The 18699-nt window shown below is 47.5% G+C and overlaps 1 protein-coding gene across 1 annotated transcript in view; it reads left to right on the plus strand.

Annotated features, from left to right (window-relative positions):
• The first annotated feature begins 15679 nt into the window (after positions 1-15679).
• The window catches only part of dtwd2 (DTW domain containing 2), a 263343-nt gene continuing 260323 nt past the window's right edge, over positions 15680-18699 (plus strand). Inside the window, exon 1 of the mRNA XM_070883402.1 lies at positions 15680-15927. Within this exon, the coding sequence (XP_070739503.1) occupies positions 15704-15927 (224 nt within the window). The 5' untranslated portion in view covers positions 15680-15703. The remainder of the gene's footprint in view (positions 15928-18699) is intronic.

Raw genomic sequence — 18699 nt, forward strand, 5'->3', positions numbered from 1 at the left:
CAGCGAATGTGTAAAAGAAATATGATTCACTGTGTTGATGAAGAGTCTGCAGATGGCCATGAATCCAGCGTGGATTATGAAGCGATAGTCAGAGATGCAGCTCAGCCCCACAATGAGGTGTACAGAATGTTTACCTGCACCACAGAATGTTCCCTGTTGAGGATGGTGTAGTGTGGAGAAAGACTCAGACTGAAAACTGAGCTCAAAGTGTGACCTTAGTCTTTTATTGCAGGTCTCCAGAGTGCCTCTCCAACCTGTGAAGCCTTCTTAAATACCTGTGCTCCCAAGGGATTATGGGATCCCTTGGGACGCTGGGGAATGAGCCATCTGGTGGCTGTACAGAGTAAATACAAGTCCACATATATAACAACATTCTCCCCCAAAATCAATAGTGTAACTATTTACAATCTGAGTTGATCTGGGGCCCTTCTTGGCCTGGTTGATCGTCTCGCTGTGAAAGCTGGTGTTGTTGAATCATTTGTTGGGCCCTCGCTGGGCTGCTGTGCAGCTGGCCTTGCTGGGCTGCCTTGTGTGTTGGGCCCTGCAGGGCTGCTGTGGATGATGGGTTCTGCTTCATGGTCAACCGTGGTGCCGGTTGCCAGTGGTGTGTATGTTGGGGGATCAAAAAAGGTAGGGTCCAAGGTGGGTTGTTCAGGGTAGTCCATGAATCTGAGTTTGATTTGGTCCAAGTGTTTCCGGTGAATGAATCCATTTGAAAGTTTGACCCGAAACACCCTGCTCCCCTCTTTGGCCACGACAGTGCCGAGAAGCCACTTGGGTCCCTGTCCACAATTGAAAACAAATACAGGATCATTCATTTCAATCTCGCAAGACACATTTGCGCTATCATGGTATGCACTTTGTTGAAGCCGCCTGTGTGATGTTATGTAGTGATGTGTGTATCGTCCTGGTACCTTAAATGTAATGTAAGCACAATGGTACACCACAGAGGGCGCTGTGGTGGGAAACCTGGAAGTACCTGCAACAGGCAATATAAAAGGCTGACCACCACACCTGAGAGGAACTCTGGAGCTGAACAATAAAGGACGAAGGTCACAGCAGTTAGATTTACACCAGACCGTGTGGAGTCAGTGATTTGTGTGCTACATACACCACAGCCTGTTCTCTACCTGTTCATGTAGGGTGAACTAACGAGAGCCTTGTCTTGAGTGCTCTTTTCATGAACAGTTCAGCGGGTGGGATCGCAGTGAGTGAGTGGGATCTCATGCGGTAGTGAAGCAGGACTCGGGATAGCCGAGTCTGCAGTGAGCCTTCAGTTACCCTCTTCAAGCCTTGCTTGATGGTTTGCACTGCAGTCTCTGCCTGACCATTGGACGCTGGTTTAAACGGGGCAGATGTGACATGTTTGATCCCGTTACGGGTCATGAATTCTTTGAACTCAGCACTGGTAAAACATGGCCCGTTGTCGCTCACCAGGACATCGGGTAAGCCGTGTGTGGCAAACATGGCCCGCAGGCTTTCAGTAGTGGCAGTGGACGTGCTAGCCGACATTATCTCACATTCAATCCACTTGGAGTACGCGTCTACAATCACAAGGAACATCTTACCCAAGAACAGGCCTGCATAGTCGACGTGTACCCTAGACCATGGTTTGGAGGGCCAAGACCATAAACTTAGCGGCGCCTCCCTGGGTACATTGCTTAACTGCAAGCATGTATTACATCTGTGAATACAGGACTCTTAAGTCCGCATCGATACCGGGCCACCACACGTGGGATCTGGCTATCACTTTCATCATTACGATGCCTGGGTGGGTACTGTGGAGATCATTGATGAAGGTGCCTCTGCCCTTGGGGACCACTACTCAATTGCCCCACAGGTGTCTCTGCCTGTATAGACATTTCATCTTTGCGCAGCTGGAATGGCTTTATCTCTTCCTGCATTTCCACTGGGACACAGGACCAGCTCCCGTGAAGCACACAGCTTTTAACTAGAGATAATAAGGGGTCCTGGCTTGTCCAGGTTTTGATCTGCTGGGCAGTGACGGGTGATTACTCACTCTCAAATGCTTCCAAAACCATGGCTAGATCTGCGGGCTGCGTCATTTTCACCCCCGTGGTGGGCAATGGCAGCCTACTGAGAGCATCGGCGCAGTTTTCTGTGCCTGGCCTGCGGCGGATGGCGTACAACGTGAGCGCCCATCTTTGGATGCGGGCCGATGCGTTGGTATTTATCCCTTTACTCTCGGAAAACAGGGATATAAAGTGGCTTATGGTCAGTTTCCACTTCGAATTTTAGCCCAAACCGGTATTGATTCATTTTCTTTACCCCATAGACACACGCTAACGCTTCTTTTTCAATCATGCTGTAGGCTCTCTCAGCCTTAGACAGACTCCTGGATGCATAAGCAACCGGTTGAAGTTTCCCGAAATCATTAGCTTGTTGTAATACACACCCGACGCCATATGACGACGCATCACATGCTAGTACCAAACGCTTACATGGATCATACAACACAAGCAATTTGTTTGAGCATAACAATTTTCTCACTTTTACAAAGGCATTTTCTTGGCTTTTGTCCTTAACCCATTCGCCCCCTTTTCGTAGTAAGACATGTAGTAGTTCTAGCAGGGTGCTAAGACCCGGGAAGAAGTTACCAAAGTAGTTCAAGAGTCCCAGAAACGACACCAGCTCCGTCATGTGCTGTGGCCTTGGTGCGTCTCGATTGCCTCCGTCTTCGCGTTGGTGGGCCTGATGCCGTCTGCCGCAATCCTCCTTCCCTGGAACTCCACTTAAGGCGCCAGGAAAACGCACTTTGAGCCTTTTAACCTGAACCCCACGTGGTTGAGTCGACTAAGAACCTCCTCCAGGTTCTGCAGATGTTCGACTGTGTTCCGACCTGTGACCAAGATGTCGTCCTGGAAGACCACGGTGTGCGGGACCGACTTCAGTAAACTTTCCATTTTTCTCTGGAATATCGTCGTTGCTGATCGGATTCCAAACGGGCATCTGTTATAAACAAAAAGACCTTTGTGCTTGTTGATGCAGGTGAGGGCCTTCGATGATTCCGCCAGTTCCTGCGTCATGTCGGCTGAAGTCAGATCCAGCTTCGTGAACGTCTTTCCTCCCGCCAGCGTTGCAAAGAGGTCATCGGCTTTTCGTAGTGGGTATTGGTCCTGCAGGGAGAAACGATTGATAGTTACTTTGTAATCGCCACAGATTCTGACGGTGCCTTCTCACTTCAGGACTGGGACAATAGGACTGGCCCACTCACTGAACTCGATCGGTGAAATGATGCCCTCTCGTCGCAGCCGGTCTAGCTCGATCTCTACCCTTTCTCTAATTATGTACAGTACTGCTCTCGCCTTGTGATGGATGGGTCGCGCCCCCGGAAGTAGGTGGATCTGCACTTTTGCTCCTTGAAATTTCCCGATGCCTGGTTCAAACAGCGAAGGAAATTTGTTTAAGACCTGGGCACAGGAAGTGTCGTCAGTGGGCAATAGCGCTCGGATATTGTCCCAGTTCCAGCATATCTTTCCCAGCCAGCTCCTGCCGAGCAGCGTGGGATCATCGGCCGGTACCACCCAGAGTGGTAACTTGTACACCGCTCCATCATGGGAGACCTTTACGGTAGTACTGCCAATTACAGGAATCAGTTCTTTTGTGTAAGTTCTTAGTTTCATGCGAATTTGAGTTAAGACTGGCCTTGAGGCCGTGTTGCACCATAACCTTACGAAAGTCTTTTTGCCCATGATGGACTGGCTTGCGCCCGTGTCCAGCTCCATTGACACCGGGAGTCCATTTAGTTCAACATTCAGCATTATCGGGGGACAATTCGTGGTGAATGTGTGTACCCCATGTACCTCTGCCTCTTCTATCTGAGGCTCTGTTTCGTCGTGATCCTCTTCTGCAACATGGTGGTTTGCAGGTTTAACAGGCTTAGCAGCTTGCCTGCACACTCGTTGGAGGTGTCCCATTGTTCCACAGCCCTTGCAAACATATCTTTTGAATCAGCATGATACTGAAGGGGTTGACTGTGGATGGGCAATGGCAGACATTTAGAGACCGCATGGATGAACTACAACAATTGTACATTCCTGTCTGTCGTAAAAATAAAAAAGGGAAGGTGGCTCAACCGTGGCTATCAAGGGAAATCAGGGATAGCATTAAAGCCAAGGAAGTGGCATACAAATTGGCCAGAAATAGCAGAGAACCCGGGGACTGGGAGAAATTTAGAACTCAGCAGAGGAGGACAAAGGGTTTGATTAGGGCAGGGAAAATGGAGTACGAGAAGAAGCTTGCAGGGAATATTAAGACGGATTGCAAAAGTTTCTATAGATATGTAAAGAGAAAAAGGTTAGTAAAGACAAACGTAGGTCCCCTGCAGTCAGAATCAGGGGAAGTCATAACGGGGAACAAAGAAATGGCGGACCAATTGAACAAGTACTTTGGTTCGGTATTCACTGAGGAGGACACAAACAACCTTCCGGATATAAAAGGGGTCGGAGGGTCTAGTAAGGAGGAGGAACTGAGGGAAATCCTTATTAGTCGGGAAATTGTGTTGGGGAAATTGATGGGATTGAAGGCCGATAAATCCCCGGGGCCTGATGGACTGCATCCCAGAGTACTTAAGGAGGTGGCCTTGGAAATAGTGGATGCATTGACAGTCATTTTCCAACATTCCATTGACTCTGGATCAGTTCCTATGGAGTGGAGGGTAGCCAATGTAACCCCACTTTTTAAAAAAGGAGGGAGAGAGAAAACAGGGAATTACAGACCGGTCAGCCTGACATCGGTAGTGGGTAAAATGATGGAATCAATTATTAAGGATGTCATCGCAGTGCATTTGGAAAGAGGTAATATGATAGGTCCAAGTCAGCATGGATTTGTGAAAGGGAAATCATGCTTGACAAATCTTCTGGAATTTTTTGAGGATGTTTCCAGTAGAGTGGACAAGGGAGAACCAGTCGATGTGGTATATTTGGACTTTCAGAAGGCTTTCGACAAGGTCCCACACAAGAGATTAATGTGCAAAGTTAAAGCACATGGGATTGGGGGTAGTGTGCTGACATGGATTGAGAACTGGTTGTCAGACAGGAAGCAAAGAGTAGGAGTAAATGGGGACTTTTCAGAATGGCAGGCAGTGACTAGTGGGGTACCGCAAGGTTCTGTGTGGGGCCCCAGCTGTTTACACTGTACATTAATGATTTAGACGAGGGGATTAAATGTAGTATCTCCAAATTTGCGGATGACACTAAGTTGAGTGGCAGTGTGAGCTGCAAGGAGGATTCTATGAGGCTGCAGAGCGACTTGGATAGGTTAGGTGAGTGGGCAAATGCATGGCAGATGAAGTATAATGTGGATAAATGTGAGGTTATCCACTTTGGTGGTAAAAACAGAGAGACAGACTATTATCTGAATGGTGACAGATTAGGAAAAGGAGAGGTGCAACGAGACCTGGGTGTCATGGTACATCAGTCATTGAAGGTTGGCATGCAGGTAGAGCAGGCGGTTAAGAAAGCAAATGGCATGTTGGCCTTCATAGCGAGGGGATTTGAGTACAAGGGCAGGGAGGTGTTGCTACAATTGTACAGGGCCTTGGTGAGGCCACACCTGGAGTATTGTGTACAGTTTTGGTCTCCTAACCTGAGGAAGGACATTCTTGCTATTGAGGGAGTGCAGCGAAGGTTCACCAGACTGATTCCCGGGATGGCGGGACTGACCTATCAAGAAAGACTGGATCAACTGGGCTTGTATTCACTGGAGTTCAGAAGAATGAGAGGGGACCTCATAGAAACGTTTAAAATTCTGACGGGGTTAGACAGGTTAGATGCAGGAAGAATGTTCCCAATGTTGGGGAAGTCCAGAACCAGGGGACACAGTCTAAGGATAAGGGGGAAGCCATTTAGGACTGAGATGAGGAGGAATTTCTTCACCCAGAGAGTGGTGAACCTGTGGAATTCTCTACCACAGAAAGTTGTTGAGGCCAATTCACTAAATATATTCAAAAAGGAGTTAGATGAAGTCCTTACTACTAGGGGAATCAAGGGGTATGGTGAGAAAGCAGGAATGGGGTACTGAAGTTGCATGTTCAGCCATGAACTCATTGAATGGTGGTGCAGGCTAGAAGGGCCGAATGGCCTACTCCTGCACCTATTTTCTATGTTTCTATGTTTCTATGAATGGAAACGATGATCACTCCCGCAGCGCCATCAAGGTGTTAATGGCCTTGCATTCATCACCCTTGATGGTGGACTCTAAGACATCTGCGGACGTGTAGCTGCAGGTATGTGTGACCTGCCCTGTACGTTACGATTTGAAAACAACATCACTTTGTTCACATTACTTGTAGCAGCACTTTTGTGCCGAGAGATTTGCTTGGTAATGTCACTGGTGGCAATGAACATCTGGGCTATTGCTATGGCCTTACTGAAGATTGGGGTCTCTACAGTCAAAAGTTTGCGAAGTATGGTTTCATGGCCAATGCCAAGTACGAAAAAGTCTCTGAGCATGTGCTTCAAATGTCCTTCAAATTCGCAATGTCCTGCAAGGCGTCTTAGCTTGGTGACACAACTCACCACTTCCAGTACCTCGCCATCAGAACGCTTTCCTTCGGGTTCAAATGCTCTCGGACCAGTGTGCACAAATCGTCGTACGATTTCTCCATGGGTTTCACTGGGGTGAGCAGATTCTTCATGAGGCCATACGTTGGTGCCCCACAGACGGTGAGGAGGATTGCCCTTTGTTTGGCAGCGCTCTCTTCCCCACCTAGCTCGTTGGCAACGAAGTATTGGTCGAGTTGCTCCACAAACGTTTCCCAATCATCTCCCTCCAAAATTTCTCCAGGATGCCCACTGTTCTCTGCATCTTTCGGTTCGCTATCTGTATCTCGTCGCCAGTTGTAGTGTGTGGAGAAAGAGTCAGACTGAACACTGTGAACTCAAAGTAAAGTGTGACCTTAGTCTTTTATTGCAGGTCTCCAGAGTGCCTCTCCAACATGTGAAGCCTTCTTAAATATCTGTGCTCCCAAGGGATTATGGGATCCCTTGAGTCTCTGGGGAATGAGCCCTCTGGTGGCTGTACAGAGTAAATACAAGTCCACATATATAACAGATGGAAGTCGAGATAAATGGCATTCCAGTCTTCATGGAAGTGGACATGGGGGCGAGCCAGTCAGTGATGAATCAAGAAGCCTTTGAGAGGCCATGGGACAATCAAGCTGAACGACCCAAGTTGGTCCCGGTTCAGGCAAAGCTGCGCACCTACACCAATGAACTTATCCCAGTCGCTGGCAGTGCGGATGCAGTGGGAGACTTGTAGGTTACCTGTACAGGTGTGGCAGGCCTAGTATAAAAGGCAGGTCACCTTGTGTGATACTCACTCTGGAGTTATATTAAATGGACTGAGGTCACTCCAGTTCAAGCACAATATATTGCCTCATGGAGTCATTATCAGAGCATCTAAAGACATAACAGATTGATTGCTACAATTTGTCAACAACTCCATTATTGTTGTATCCCGCGACTACCAGGATGGTAGAGAGCGAATTCATGGGCCTTGATCTTTTTTGTTTAGCAATTCCTACCTCAATTCCTATGTTTAAAAAAAATAATAATATGACAGTAATGGGGCTTGACAAAACAGTGGGAACAGAACCTGGAGGGAAAAGCAAGATAGTGAGAGTGAAGCTTCAAAGAGAGCAAAAAACATTGGGAGTAGGACTTGGGGGAGAAATAGGAAAAGATTGGAAATGTGACTTGGGGTTGGGGCAGGGGGGTGGGGTGGGGGGTGGGTGGCAGAGAACAAGACAACAACAGTGGAATTGGGAATGGGATTTGGAAAAGAAAATCCCAAGAGTTAAAAAAACAAGCCTGAAGGCTCTGTGTCTCAATGCTTGGAACATTCGTAATAAGGTGGATGAATTAACTGCACAGATAGCTGTTAATGGATATGATGTAATTGGATTACGGAGACATTGCTCTAAGGTGACCAAGGCTGGGAGCTCAACATCCAGGGGTATTCAATATTCAGGAAGGATAGACAGAACGGAAAAGGAGGTGGGGGAGCGTTGCTGGTTAAAGAGAAGATTAATGCAATAATAAGGAAGGACATTAGCTTGGATGATGTGGAATCTGTATGGGTAGAGCTGCGGAACACCAAAGGGCTGAAATCGCTAGTGGGAGTTGTGTACAGACCACCAAACAGTTGGGGATGGCATCAAACAGGAAATTAGGGATGCATGCAATAAAGGTACAGCAGTTATCATGGGTGACTTTAATCTACATATAGATTGGGCTAACCAAACTGGTAGCAATATGATGGAGGAGGATTTCCTGGAGTGTATAAGGGATGGTTTTCTAGACCAGTATGTCGAGGAACTAACTCGAGAGCTGGCCATCCTAGACTGGGTGTTGTGTAACGAGAGAGGATTAATTAGCAATCTTGTTGTGCAAGGCCCCTTGGGGAAGAGTGACCATAATATGGTAGAATTCTTCATTAAAATGGAGAGTGACCAGTTAATTCAGAGACGAGGGTTCTGAACTGAAGGAAAGGTAACTTCGATGGTATGAGACGTGAAGTGGCTAGGATAGACTGGCAAATCATACTTAAAGGGTTGACGGTGGATAAGCAATGGCAGACATTTAAAGATCACATGGATGAACTTCAACAATTGTACATCCCTGTCTGGCGTAAAAATAAAACGGGGAAGGTGGCTCAATAGTGGCTAACAATGGAAATTAGGGAAAGTGTTAAATCCAAGGAAGATGCATATAAATTGGCCAGAAAAAGCAGCAAACCTGAGGACTGGGAGAAATTTAGAATTCAGCAGAGGAGGACGAAGGGTTTAATTAGGAGGGGGAAAATAGAGTATGAAAGTAAGCTTGCCGGGAACATAAAAACTGACTGCAAAAGCTCCTATAGATATGTGATGAGAAAAAGATTAGTGAAGCCAAATGTTGGTCCCTTGCAGTCAGAATCAGGTGAGTTTATAATGTGGAACAAAGAAATGACAGACCAATTGAACAAATACTTTGATTCTGTCTTCACTTAGGAAGGCACAAATAACCTTCCGGAAATACTAGGGGACCAAGGGTACAGCAAGAAGGAGGAACTGAAGGAAATCCTTATTAGTCAGGAAATTGTGTTTGGGAAATTGATGGGATTGAAAGCTGATAAATCCCCAGGGCCTGATAGTCTGCATCCCAGAGTACTTAAGGAAGTGTCCCAAGAAATAGTGGATGCATTGGTGGTCATTTTCCAACATTCTATCGACTCTGGATCAGTTCCTATGGATTGGAGGGTAGCTAATGTAACCCCACTTTTTAAAAAAGGAGGGAGAGAGACAACAGGGAATTATAAACCGGTTAACCTGACATCGGTAGTGGGAAAATGTTGGAATCAATTATTAAAGATGTAATAGCAGCGCATTTGGAAAGCAGTGACAGGATCGGTCCAAGTCAGCATGGATTTATGAAAGGGAAATCATGCTTGACAAATCTTCTAGAATTTTTGAGGATGTAACTAGTAGAGTGGACAAGGGAGAACCAGTGGATGTGGTGTATTTGGACTTTCAAAAGACTTTTGACAAGGTCCCACACAAGATATTAGTGTGCAAAATTAATGCACATGGTATTGGGGGTAATGTTATTGACGTAAATAGAGAACTGGTTGGCAGACAGGAAGAAAAGAGTATGAATAAACGGGTCCTTTTCAGAGTGGCAGGCAGTGATTAGTGGTGTACTGCAAAGTTCAGTGCTGGGCCCGCAGCTATTTACAATATACATTAATGATTTAGACGAAGGAATTGAATGTAATATCTCCAAGTTTGCAGATGACACTAAGCTGGGTGGCAGTGTGAGCTGTGAGGAGGATGCTAAGAGGCTGCAAGGTGATTTGGACAGGTTAGGTGAGTGGGCAAATTCATGGCAGATGCAGTATAATGCAGATAAATGTGAGGTTATCCACTTTGGTGGCAAAAACAGGAAGACAGAATATTATCTGAATGGTGACAGATTAGGAAAAGGGGAGGTGTAATAAGACCTGGGTGTCATGGTACATCAGCCATTGAAAGTTGGCATGCAGGTACAGCAGGCGATGAAGGCAGCAAATGGCATGTTGGCCTTCATAGCAAGAGGATTTGAGTAGAGGAGCAGGGAGGTCTTACTGCAGTTGGACAGGGCCTTGGTGAGGCCACACCTTGAATATTGTGTACAGTTTTGGTCTCCTAATCTGAGGAAGGACATTCTTGCTATTGAGGGAGTGCAGCGACGGTTCACCAGACTGATTCCCGGGATGGCAGGACTGATATGTGAAGAAAGACTGGACCGACTAGGCTTATATTCACTGGAATTTAGAAGAATGAGAGGGGATGTCATAGAAACATATAAAATTCTGACAGGATTGGATAGGTTAGATGCAGGAAGAATGTTCCCGATGGTGGGGAAGTCCAGAACCAGGGGACACAGTCTAAGGATAAGGGGCAAGCCATTTAGGACCGAGATGAGGAGAAACGTCTTCACTCAGAGAATTGTGAACCTGTGGAATTCTCTACCACAGAAAGTTGTTGAGGCCAGTTCGTTAGATATATTCAAAAGGGAGTTAGATGTGGCCCTTACGGCTAAAGGGATCAAGGGGTATGGAGAGAAAGCAGGAAAGGAGTACTGAAGTTGCATGATCAGCCATGATCAAATTGAATGGTGGTGCAGGCTCAAAGGGCCGAATGGCCTACTCCTGCACCTACTTTCTATATTTCTATGAACGGGAGTACTAGCATGCTTTGGAGCAGCAAGCAAAGAAAGAGCAAAACTGAGACAGGAAATGCTCCTGATGGAAGGTGCTGGTGGTGTTGGGCTTCTGATTCATGATGGAGCTAGGAGCCATGGTTGAGAAGACCAATACTGGAAGTTGATCATATGATCGTTGAGTTTATTGGGTTCAGGAGCAGAAAGGACTTAGGCTTGATTTAATCTTATCTTCTCCCCCTAAAACACTGTCCCACCATTTGCCCCATGATCACCCCAGCCCCTTACTCCTAGTCCGTAACTGCCAAGCACCCCTCTCCTTCACCCCCCACCTCTTAGCCCTCATCAGCCCATGTCTCCCCTAACCCCGCTCCTCCTTCCTGCCCAGTGCCCAAATTTTCAGCCCGTTTGTCAGCATTGAGCAAAAATCTAAATCAGTAGCAGGAGTTGAAGACAATAAAGCTGTATTTAGAAACATAAACCATTTTATAAAGCATTTACAATGAATTTGCATTAAGAAAATGCAACTGCCCCTCCCCCTGCAGCAGTAGATTTATAAAACTAAAAGTTTGTTTGCTAACTCTAAGCTGGGAAAATTGCATTTAGTTTGTTTCAGCACTTAAAGGATAATACTATAATTGTACAGTTTAACACTAGTAAGCATCATTAAATAGTAAGGGGCCGAAATTCAAAGTCCGTATCAGGCCCGTTTCCGCTGTTTTGTGGCGGCCATGCGGCGAGTCGAGTGGCCACCGTGTTGCAGTCCAATGGCCGCCCTGACCCAAATTCAGGTCGGAGATTTTTCAGCCTGTCCCCACTTCCGCCCCGCTGCTGCTCACCGTCGCAAGCGCGTCATCAAAACGTGCAACACCTCCAGAATACTCTGACCGAAATTTAGTTTAAAAAATCATTGCCCTGCCATGCGATGCCCCAACAGCTTTCTGTGTCAGTCGGTGCACCTTCTCCTGACTGTGTGCAGTCCGACAGCGCAGTGATCCTTCAAGGGGAGGGCGCATTGCTGCGGTCACCATGTTTTTATTTTTGTCGGCCGACTTCCCGATCAGCCAGCAAAATATTTCCCACGGGTTCGGCTGGGCTGCCAAGAGGCAGCCTGGCACCCGCTGCCCGGCCAAAACCTTCCCTGGTGGCCCAGTGGCCAAAGCTAAAAAATGCCCAATTCTCTCCTCTTTAACGGAGGGGAGAGAGCATGGTGACGCACATGCACTGTGACGTCAACACCGCTCCGCCGCTGAATGATAGCGGCAGAGACTTGATCCAGCCCCAACTTCTGTCCTTCTGCAGGACATCCTGCAGCTCATTTGCCCCCACTATGACCGACTTCCGATCCGACGGCAAAAAAGTACTAAGTACCTAAAATCGATCCAGAGTCCACCTCAATGCTCCCGGCGGAAAAACCCGGTAGGAAATCGTTGGTGTGCCAGCTTTCTGACGTGCCTGAATTTTAGCCCCTAAATGTCAATTCCTCAGCACAGTGTTGGGAAATCAATACGAAGAGTGGGTGATAGGTCTGATAACTGGGCGGGGGTGGCGGGCTACGGGTGGTAGCGGAGGGATACGGGCTGTTCATAATGTTAGTGGGTTGTGATGTAGGGAGCATGGCTCAAGGTGGATAGCAACAAGGGTGATGTTCATAGCCTGAGGTGGTCAACTTAAGGCTAAATAGAGCATGACCAAGGCAGGGCAGGGACCGGGTTAGGAACGTGCAACATGTGCAATTGCACAAACTAGTCAGAAGGCCCGAGTGGATTTGACACCAAATTATGTAGGTAGTATTTAGTATCTTGTACTAGCAAAATGTAGGTTCCCCAAACCAAACCATTGCACAGAGAATCCTGCATGGCAAACACGCTCTGTGCAAAAGTTTAGTTTGGTACCCCTACATTTGAATAGACAATGTTACTAAATACTACCTCCTTAATGTGGTTAGATCTGCCTGGGGCCCAGTGGAATTGCACAGGTTGCACAGTCCTAACGATACCCCTACTGGCGAAGCAAACACTGCTCCTGAGGGAACATGTGGCCCAAGGCTCAATAAGTCTGTCATGTATTCAACCAGCATTGTAACCCATGTATAATATGACCCAAGTTGTACACTGTGAGAACAATGACCACTAGGTGGTGAACTTGTGGGAGACACACCTAACCTGGACCTTCAGGTATAAAAGGGGAAGCTGCACCCACTTCTATCACTTGAGTGCGCCATTAACAGGTGTTGATGGCCCCATTGCTGGCCGGATTGTCCCTTGCAATGGCGTGAATCGCCGTTCAGCTTGCCGTTGTCTCTGTCGAACTCCCCCTCTGGGCTCGACTACATGTGGGGCATGCCCGATTGCCCTTGTCTGCCTGGAGAACTGTGTGCTGCTTTAACAATGTTGAATCTCTGTCGCAACCATTCCTTAACACAGTACCTCTCGTCTGTTCTGCTAGTGGCCATGCTCGCGTGGTTTAAATCCCAGTTTCTCGTCGCCATTGATACGTCCTTACTATACAGTATTAATGCACACGAGGCCCATGCTTGAGAGAAGGTCAGTCTGTGACCTGTCCTTTATTCCTTAGCACTCAAGTGATGGAAGTGGGTGGAGCTTCCCCTTTTATACCTGAAGGTCCAGGTTAGGAGTGTCTCCCACAAGTTCACCACCTAGTGGTCATTGTTCTCACAGTGTACAACTTAGGTCAGATTATACATGGGTTACAATGCTGGTTGAATACATGACAAAATCAATGGGTTTAATTGCGGTCACTAAACCAGGCCAGGGGCAAATAGGCTGGAAGCCTGGAATCACTGTTGGAGTAGGTGGGTAAGGGAGAGCATCTGGCAGCCCTTAAGATTCACTGGAGAAATAACTGAGATGGCAGAAGGGCGGGGGACAGAAAATCAGGCAGGGAGGTAGGTAGGTTGTTGCCTGAGGCCCAAAATAATTGGCCACAAATGGAGCGGGCAGATGGAAAGGAGACACCTCAGGCTCAAGTCTGAGCAAGGTGACTGGTGAGAAAAGTGGTGTGGGAGAGGCTATGGAAGAATCGGGAGCAGGCAGCTCAAACTGAAGTTGTGTCTCGAATGACAATGTCACATGATCCCTTTTAGTCAATAAGTAAGTAAGTTTTAGTAAACAGGAGTGCCACAATGTCATCGAGTTTCTCCTCAAATGGAGCAGATCTTTCAAAGATTGTTCTTTCGGAAGGCAAATGAGAGCCCAGGTCCAAATTATTTCTGTTGATTTTGTTACATATATTTAAATATGCTTAATTCAAAAAGTAAGCCAAAAAAGTTTGATCCTAATCTTTATTTGAATTCGCAAGTTGGAAGCGATTCCATAGTTTGATGGTAGCTGACAGTTTGCCTAAATCCAGAAATAATCAAATGACTGAAAGTGCAGAATTATCACTGAGTTAACACAACTAAATGAGATATTTAATGTACATTTTCTTCCAACATCGCCAGGATATTTACACTCCGATTTGGTTGCCTAATTGATCCTTTTGATACTTGGAAAATACTTAATTAATCGGTATAGTCTACATCAATAACTCGCATTTATATAAAATACAAAAGAATGTTCCAAGGTACTTCATCAGTAAGCGTAAGGCAAATGCACATTGAACCATGAAGGGACCATTTAGAGCTATGAAGGGACCATTAGGAGATGTCTCCGAAGGCTTGGTCAAAGAGCTGATTTTAAAAAAAAGAATAAGGTTCAAAAGCTTAGGGAGGGAATTGCAGAAAATGGGACCCAGATGGTTGAAAGCTCTGCCACCATTGGTGGGACAAAAGGTGGGGGGATAGTGCAAAATGCCAGAGGAATTGAGTGTTTGAGGTGGAGGTAGAGTATAGGACAGTTGGAGATTGCAGAGATAGGGTGGAATGAGGCATTGGAGAGATTTAAAGGCATGAATGAGAATTTTAAAATTTAATGCATTGGGGTAGCAAGAGCCAGTATACACTAGCGAAGACGGGGGCAATGAGTGGGTAGATGGAATTAAGATAAGCCATGATCAAATTGAATGACAGAACATGCTCTAGAGGCTGGATGGCCTACTTCTGTTCCTATATTCCTATGAATGATATTTCAAAAAAGACTTTCAGAACCACAGAACATGCCAAAGCGGTTTACAGCTAATGAAATACTTTTGAAGTGTCGTCGCTGTTGTAATGTTGGAATATTTGAGCAGGACAAGATGCAACTATTTTAGTAAAACTATAAGTCAAATGCCCCTCCCTTAAAAAGGGCACTAGAACTGCCAAATTAATAAATGAAAAGTTTTAGAGTAACTTAAATCAAATTAAAATTCGGATACTGGGGGTGATGATGTGCTCCAGTCTCTCTGCTGTCCACCTCTCACAGAAGAATGCGAGCGTACCAGTGGACACCAGGGACATCTTGGCACGAACCCAACCACGGAAGAGAGGCAGGCAGTCGGGTTGAACGACTCCCTAGACTGCCCGCTGCGTGGACCGGTTAATGGCAGGACAGGATGCAACTATTTCAGTTGAAACCATAATCAAGTGCTCCCTTATTAAAAGGGGCACTAAAACCGACAATTTAAACTTTAAACTGTCAAATTAAAATTTGGTTGCTGGGGGTGATGATGCACTCCAGTCTCTCCGGCGCCCACCTCTTGTGGAAGGCCGCGAGCGTACCGGTCGGTGCAGGACAGGATGCATGTGGCAGAGTTTTGCACCGGTGTTATTAAAAATACAATTAAAGAAAAAAAACATGTACAAATACTGGTAACTAAAATAAAAATAGAAAATGATGGAAATACGCAAGTTCGTCAGCACCTGTAAAGAGAAAAGGAATAAACTGAAACATGAACCATTTTTCCCTTTCTGGATGCTGACAGACAACCTGCTGTGTGTTTTCACTTGTTGTTGAAGAGTGTTGCTGCGCCCCCTGGCGGTCAGGACGACACGCTGCACGTCGCGCCCTCCAGTGCGGCATTGTGAGGCGCGGCCTGGCCCGGCCCCTGCTGGCGTGCCGATGCATGGCCCGGTGCGCCCTTGCTGTGTGGGACCAGCCAGTCCTTCCTTCTGCCCGCCCGTGTGCAACATGGAGCCCGAGAGGGCGGGGGGAGAGGCGGCCGCAGACTCCGAGGGCGGGGGGGCCGGTGCAATGTGTGCGGAGGAAGAGCAGAACGTGTTGCAGGAACTGTCAGAGTTGCCGGTGGAGACGGCGGGGAAGAGACCGACGTGTTCACGATGCAGGTACTTAACCCGGAAAGACGATGTTTGCAGCCGGAGTCGGGCCTGAGAGCGGCCTCGGTGACCCACAGTCACCCCAGCTGCAAGTGAAGCGAGCACAGCGCCAAAGGATGGATTGCATCTCTTCTTCAATCTGCTCTCCGGATTGAAACTTTTTCTTTGTCTCAAATCCCCAGAAATGCTATTGTAATCAAATGTTTTCCATATTTAAGTTCCTTTAAAGTTTTACAGCACCGCTGCCTGTGAGGCCCCAGGGGATCACTGGGGTCTTGCTGCTGTTGGTTGACATGGTTGTCACTATTGCCCATGTCCTGAAATCATTGGTCCTCATGGAAACTGGGTGAAACTCCTTGGGGAGGGAAAGCACTATTGCAGCTCCCACATTTGTACAGATCCAACAATCCCTACTTTTTGTTCATTCAAGAACTTGTTCACTTATCCGTTTTTGAAATTCACTTGTTTGAGTACAATATCTTTTTTACCCATCATTTTGCTGTTCGTTTCCTCCCCTTCCATTCTTTGCTGAAGGTGTTGACTATTTGTCCTTTCAAAACCACTATCACCACTGTAAAGTCCTTACACAATACCATAAATCCACACGAGGCACATTCTATGGGCAAGGTCACTCCATGACCTGAACCTTTATTCACGAGACCAAGAACTGATGACCCTGCGTGGGACCGTCTTTTATATACCTGGTTGACCAGGTGAGGAGTGTCTCCCACAAGTTCACCCCCTGTGGTCAAGGTGTGCATTTCTTACGTATATACAGTATTGCAGTGTTGTTACATAAAGGTTACATACATGACATCACCTCCCCCTCAACATCTTATTGGGATCATAGGTTAAGTCTCTCGGGTGGTCTGCGCTCTCTCGTGGAGCGCCGCAGTTGGGGCTCTGGTTGTTGAGCCTTGGTATGCGGGTCTGTCACCTGTGATGATTTTGGCCTGTCCGGGCTGACCGCTGGGACTGTGCATGCTGCTGAATGTTCTTGTTGCTCTTTCACTGGTGGTGGTGTGAATACCATCTCATGATCTTCCTCAGATTCCTCAGTGTCCATGCTGAACCTTTTTTTTTACTTGGTCCAGATGCTTGCGGCATATCTGCCCATTGTTAAGTTTAACCACTATGACCCTATTCCCCTCTTTGTCTATTACAATACCCTCAAGCCATTTGGCCCCAAAGTGTGATTGAGAACAAATACGAGGTCATCAATTTCTATACGTCTCCCCCTTGAATTTCGGTCATGGTAATCGTTTTGGTACTGGCCATTGCCCTCAACACTGTCGGACAGGACTGGATGAATGAAGGACAGCCGAGTTTTGAGTGTTCGTTTCATGAGTAGCTCTGCGGGCGGGACCCCCGTGAGCGAGTGCGGTCGGGACTTATAGGCCAGCAGGAGGTGCGATAGGCGGATTGAAGGGGGGAGGGTCCTTGAATCTGGAGCATGCCTTGCTTTATGATTTGGACCTCACGTTCCGCTTGGCCATTGGAGGCCGGCTTGAATGATGCTGTCCTGACATGGTAAATGCCCTAACCCGACATGAACTCCCGGAATTCGTAGCTTGTGAAACATGGGCCATCATCGCTAACAAGAATGTCCAGCAAGCCGTGCGTCGCAAAGACCGCACGCAGACTCTCCACGGCGGTGGATGTCATGCACGAATTCAAAATGACGCACTCGATCCGTTTCGAGTACGCATCAATCACAATGAGAAACATTTTTCCCATGAACGGGCCTGCGTAGTCTACGTGAATACGTGACCATGGCCTGGTGGGCCAGGGCCACGGGCTGAGCGGGGCCTCCCTGGGGGCATTACCCAGCTGGGCACACGTCGTGCACCTGCGAACACCGTGTTCCAGGTCTGAATCAATTCCCGGCCACCACACATGTGACTGGGCAATGGTCTTCATCAGCACGATGCCTGGGTGCTCGCTGTGGAGTTCCCTGATGAATGCTTCCCTGCCCCTCTGGGGCATGACTACCCGGCTGCCCCATAGTAGGCAGTTGGCTTGGATGGAGAGCTCATCCATCCGTCTGTGAAACGGTCTGACCTCTTCAGGGCATGCTCCGTGTGCGGGCGCCCAATCCCCAGTCAGGACACATTTCTTAATCAAGGATAGGAGGGGATCTCTGTTGGTCCAGATTTTGATCTGGCGGGCTGTGATGGGGGAGCCTGCGCTGTCAAAGGCATCGACAGCCATGACTATCTCGGCGCTTTGCTCCGCTGCCCCCTCGGTGGTGGGCAGTGGAAGCCTGCTGGGCGCATCAGCGCAATTTTCGGTGCCAGGCCGGTGCTGGATGGTGTAGTCATACGCAGCGAGCGTGAGAGCCCATCGCTGTCTGCGAGCTGACGCGTTGGCATTGACAGCCTTGCTGTCTTGACAGCAGGGATGTTAACGTCTTGTGGTCCGTTTCTAATTCGAATCACCTGCCAAAAAGTACTCGTGCATCTTTTTCACCCCATAGACACATGCGAGTGCTTCCTTCTCAACCATCCCATATCCCCGTTCCGCTTGAGAGAGCGACCTGGAGGCATAAGCCACGGGTTGCAGTTGGCCCTCAGCATTACCCTGCTGCAACAAGCACCCAACCCCATAGGACCAATTTCTTACGGGTGTCGTACAGGGTCAACAACTTATTTGAACAAAGTAGGTTCTGCGCCCGATTGAAAGCCCGTTCCTGACAGTCCCTCCAAAACCAATCACAACCCTTGCACAGGAGCACGTATAGCGGCTCCAACAATGTGCTTAAGTTCAGCAGAAAGTTCCCGA

The sequence above is a fragment of the Pristiophorus japonicus genome, chromosome 1 (genome assembly GCF_044704955.1).
Source record: "Pristiophorus japonicus isolate sPriJap1 chromosome 1, sPriJap1.hap1, whole genome shotgun sequence".
Classification (NCBI taxonomy): domain Eukaryota; kingdom Metazoa; phylum Chordata; class Chondrichthyes; family Pristiophoridae; genus Pristiophorus; species Pristiophorus japonicus.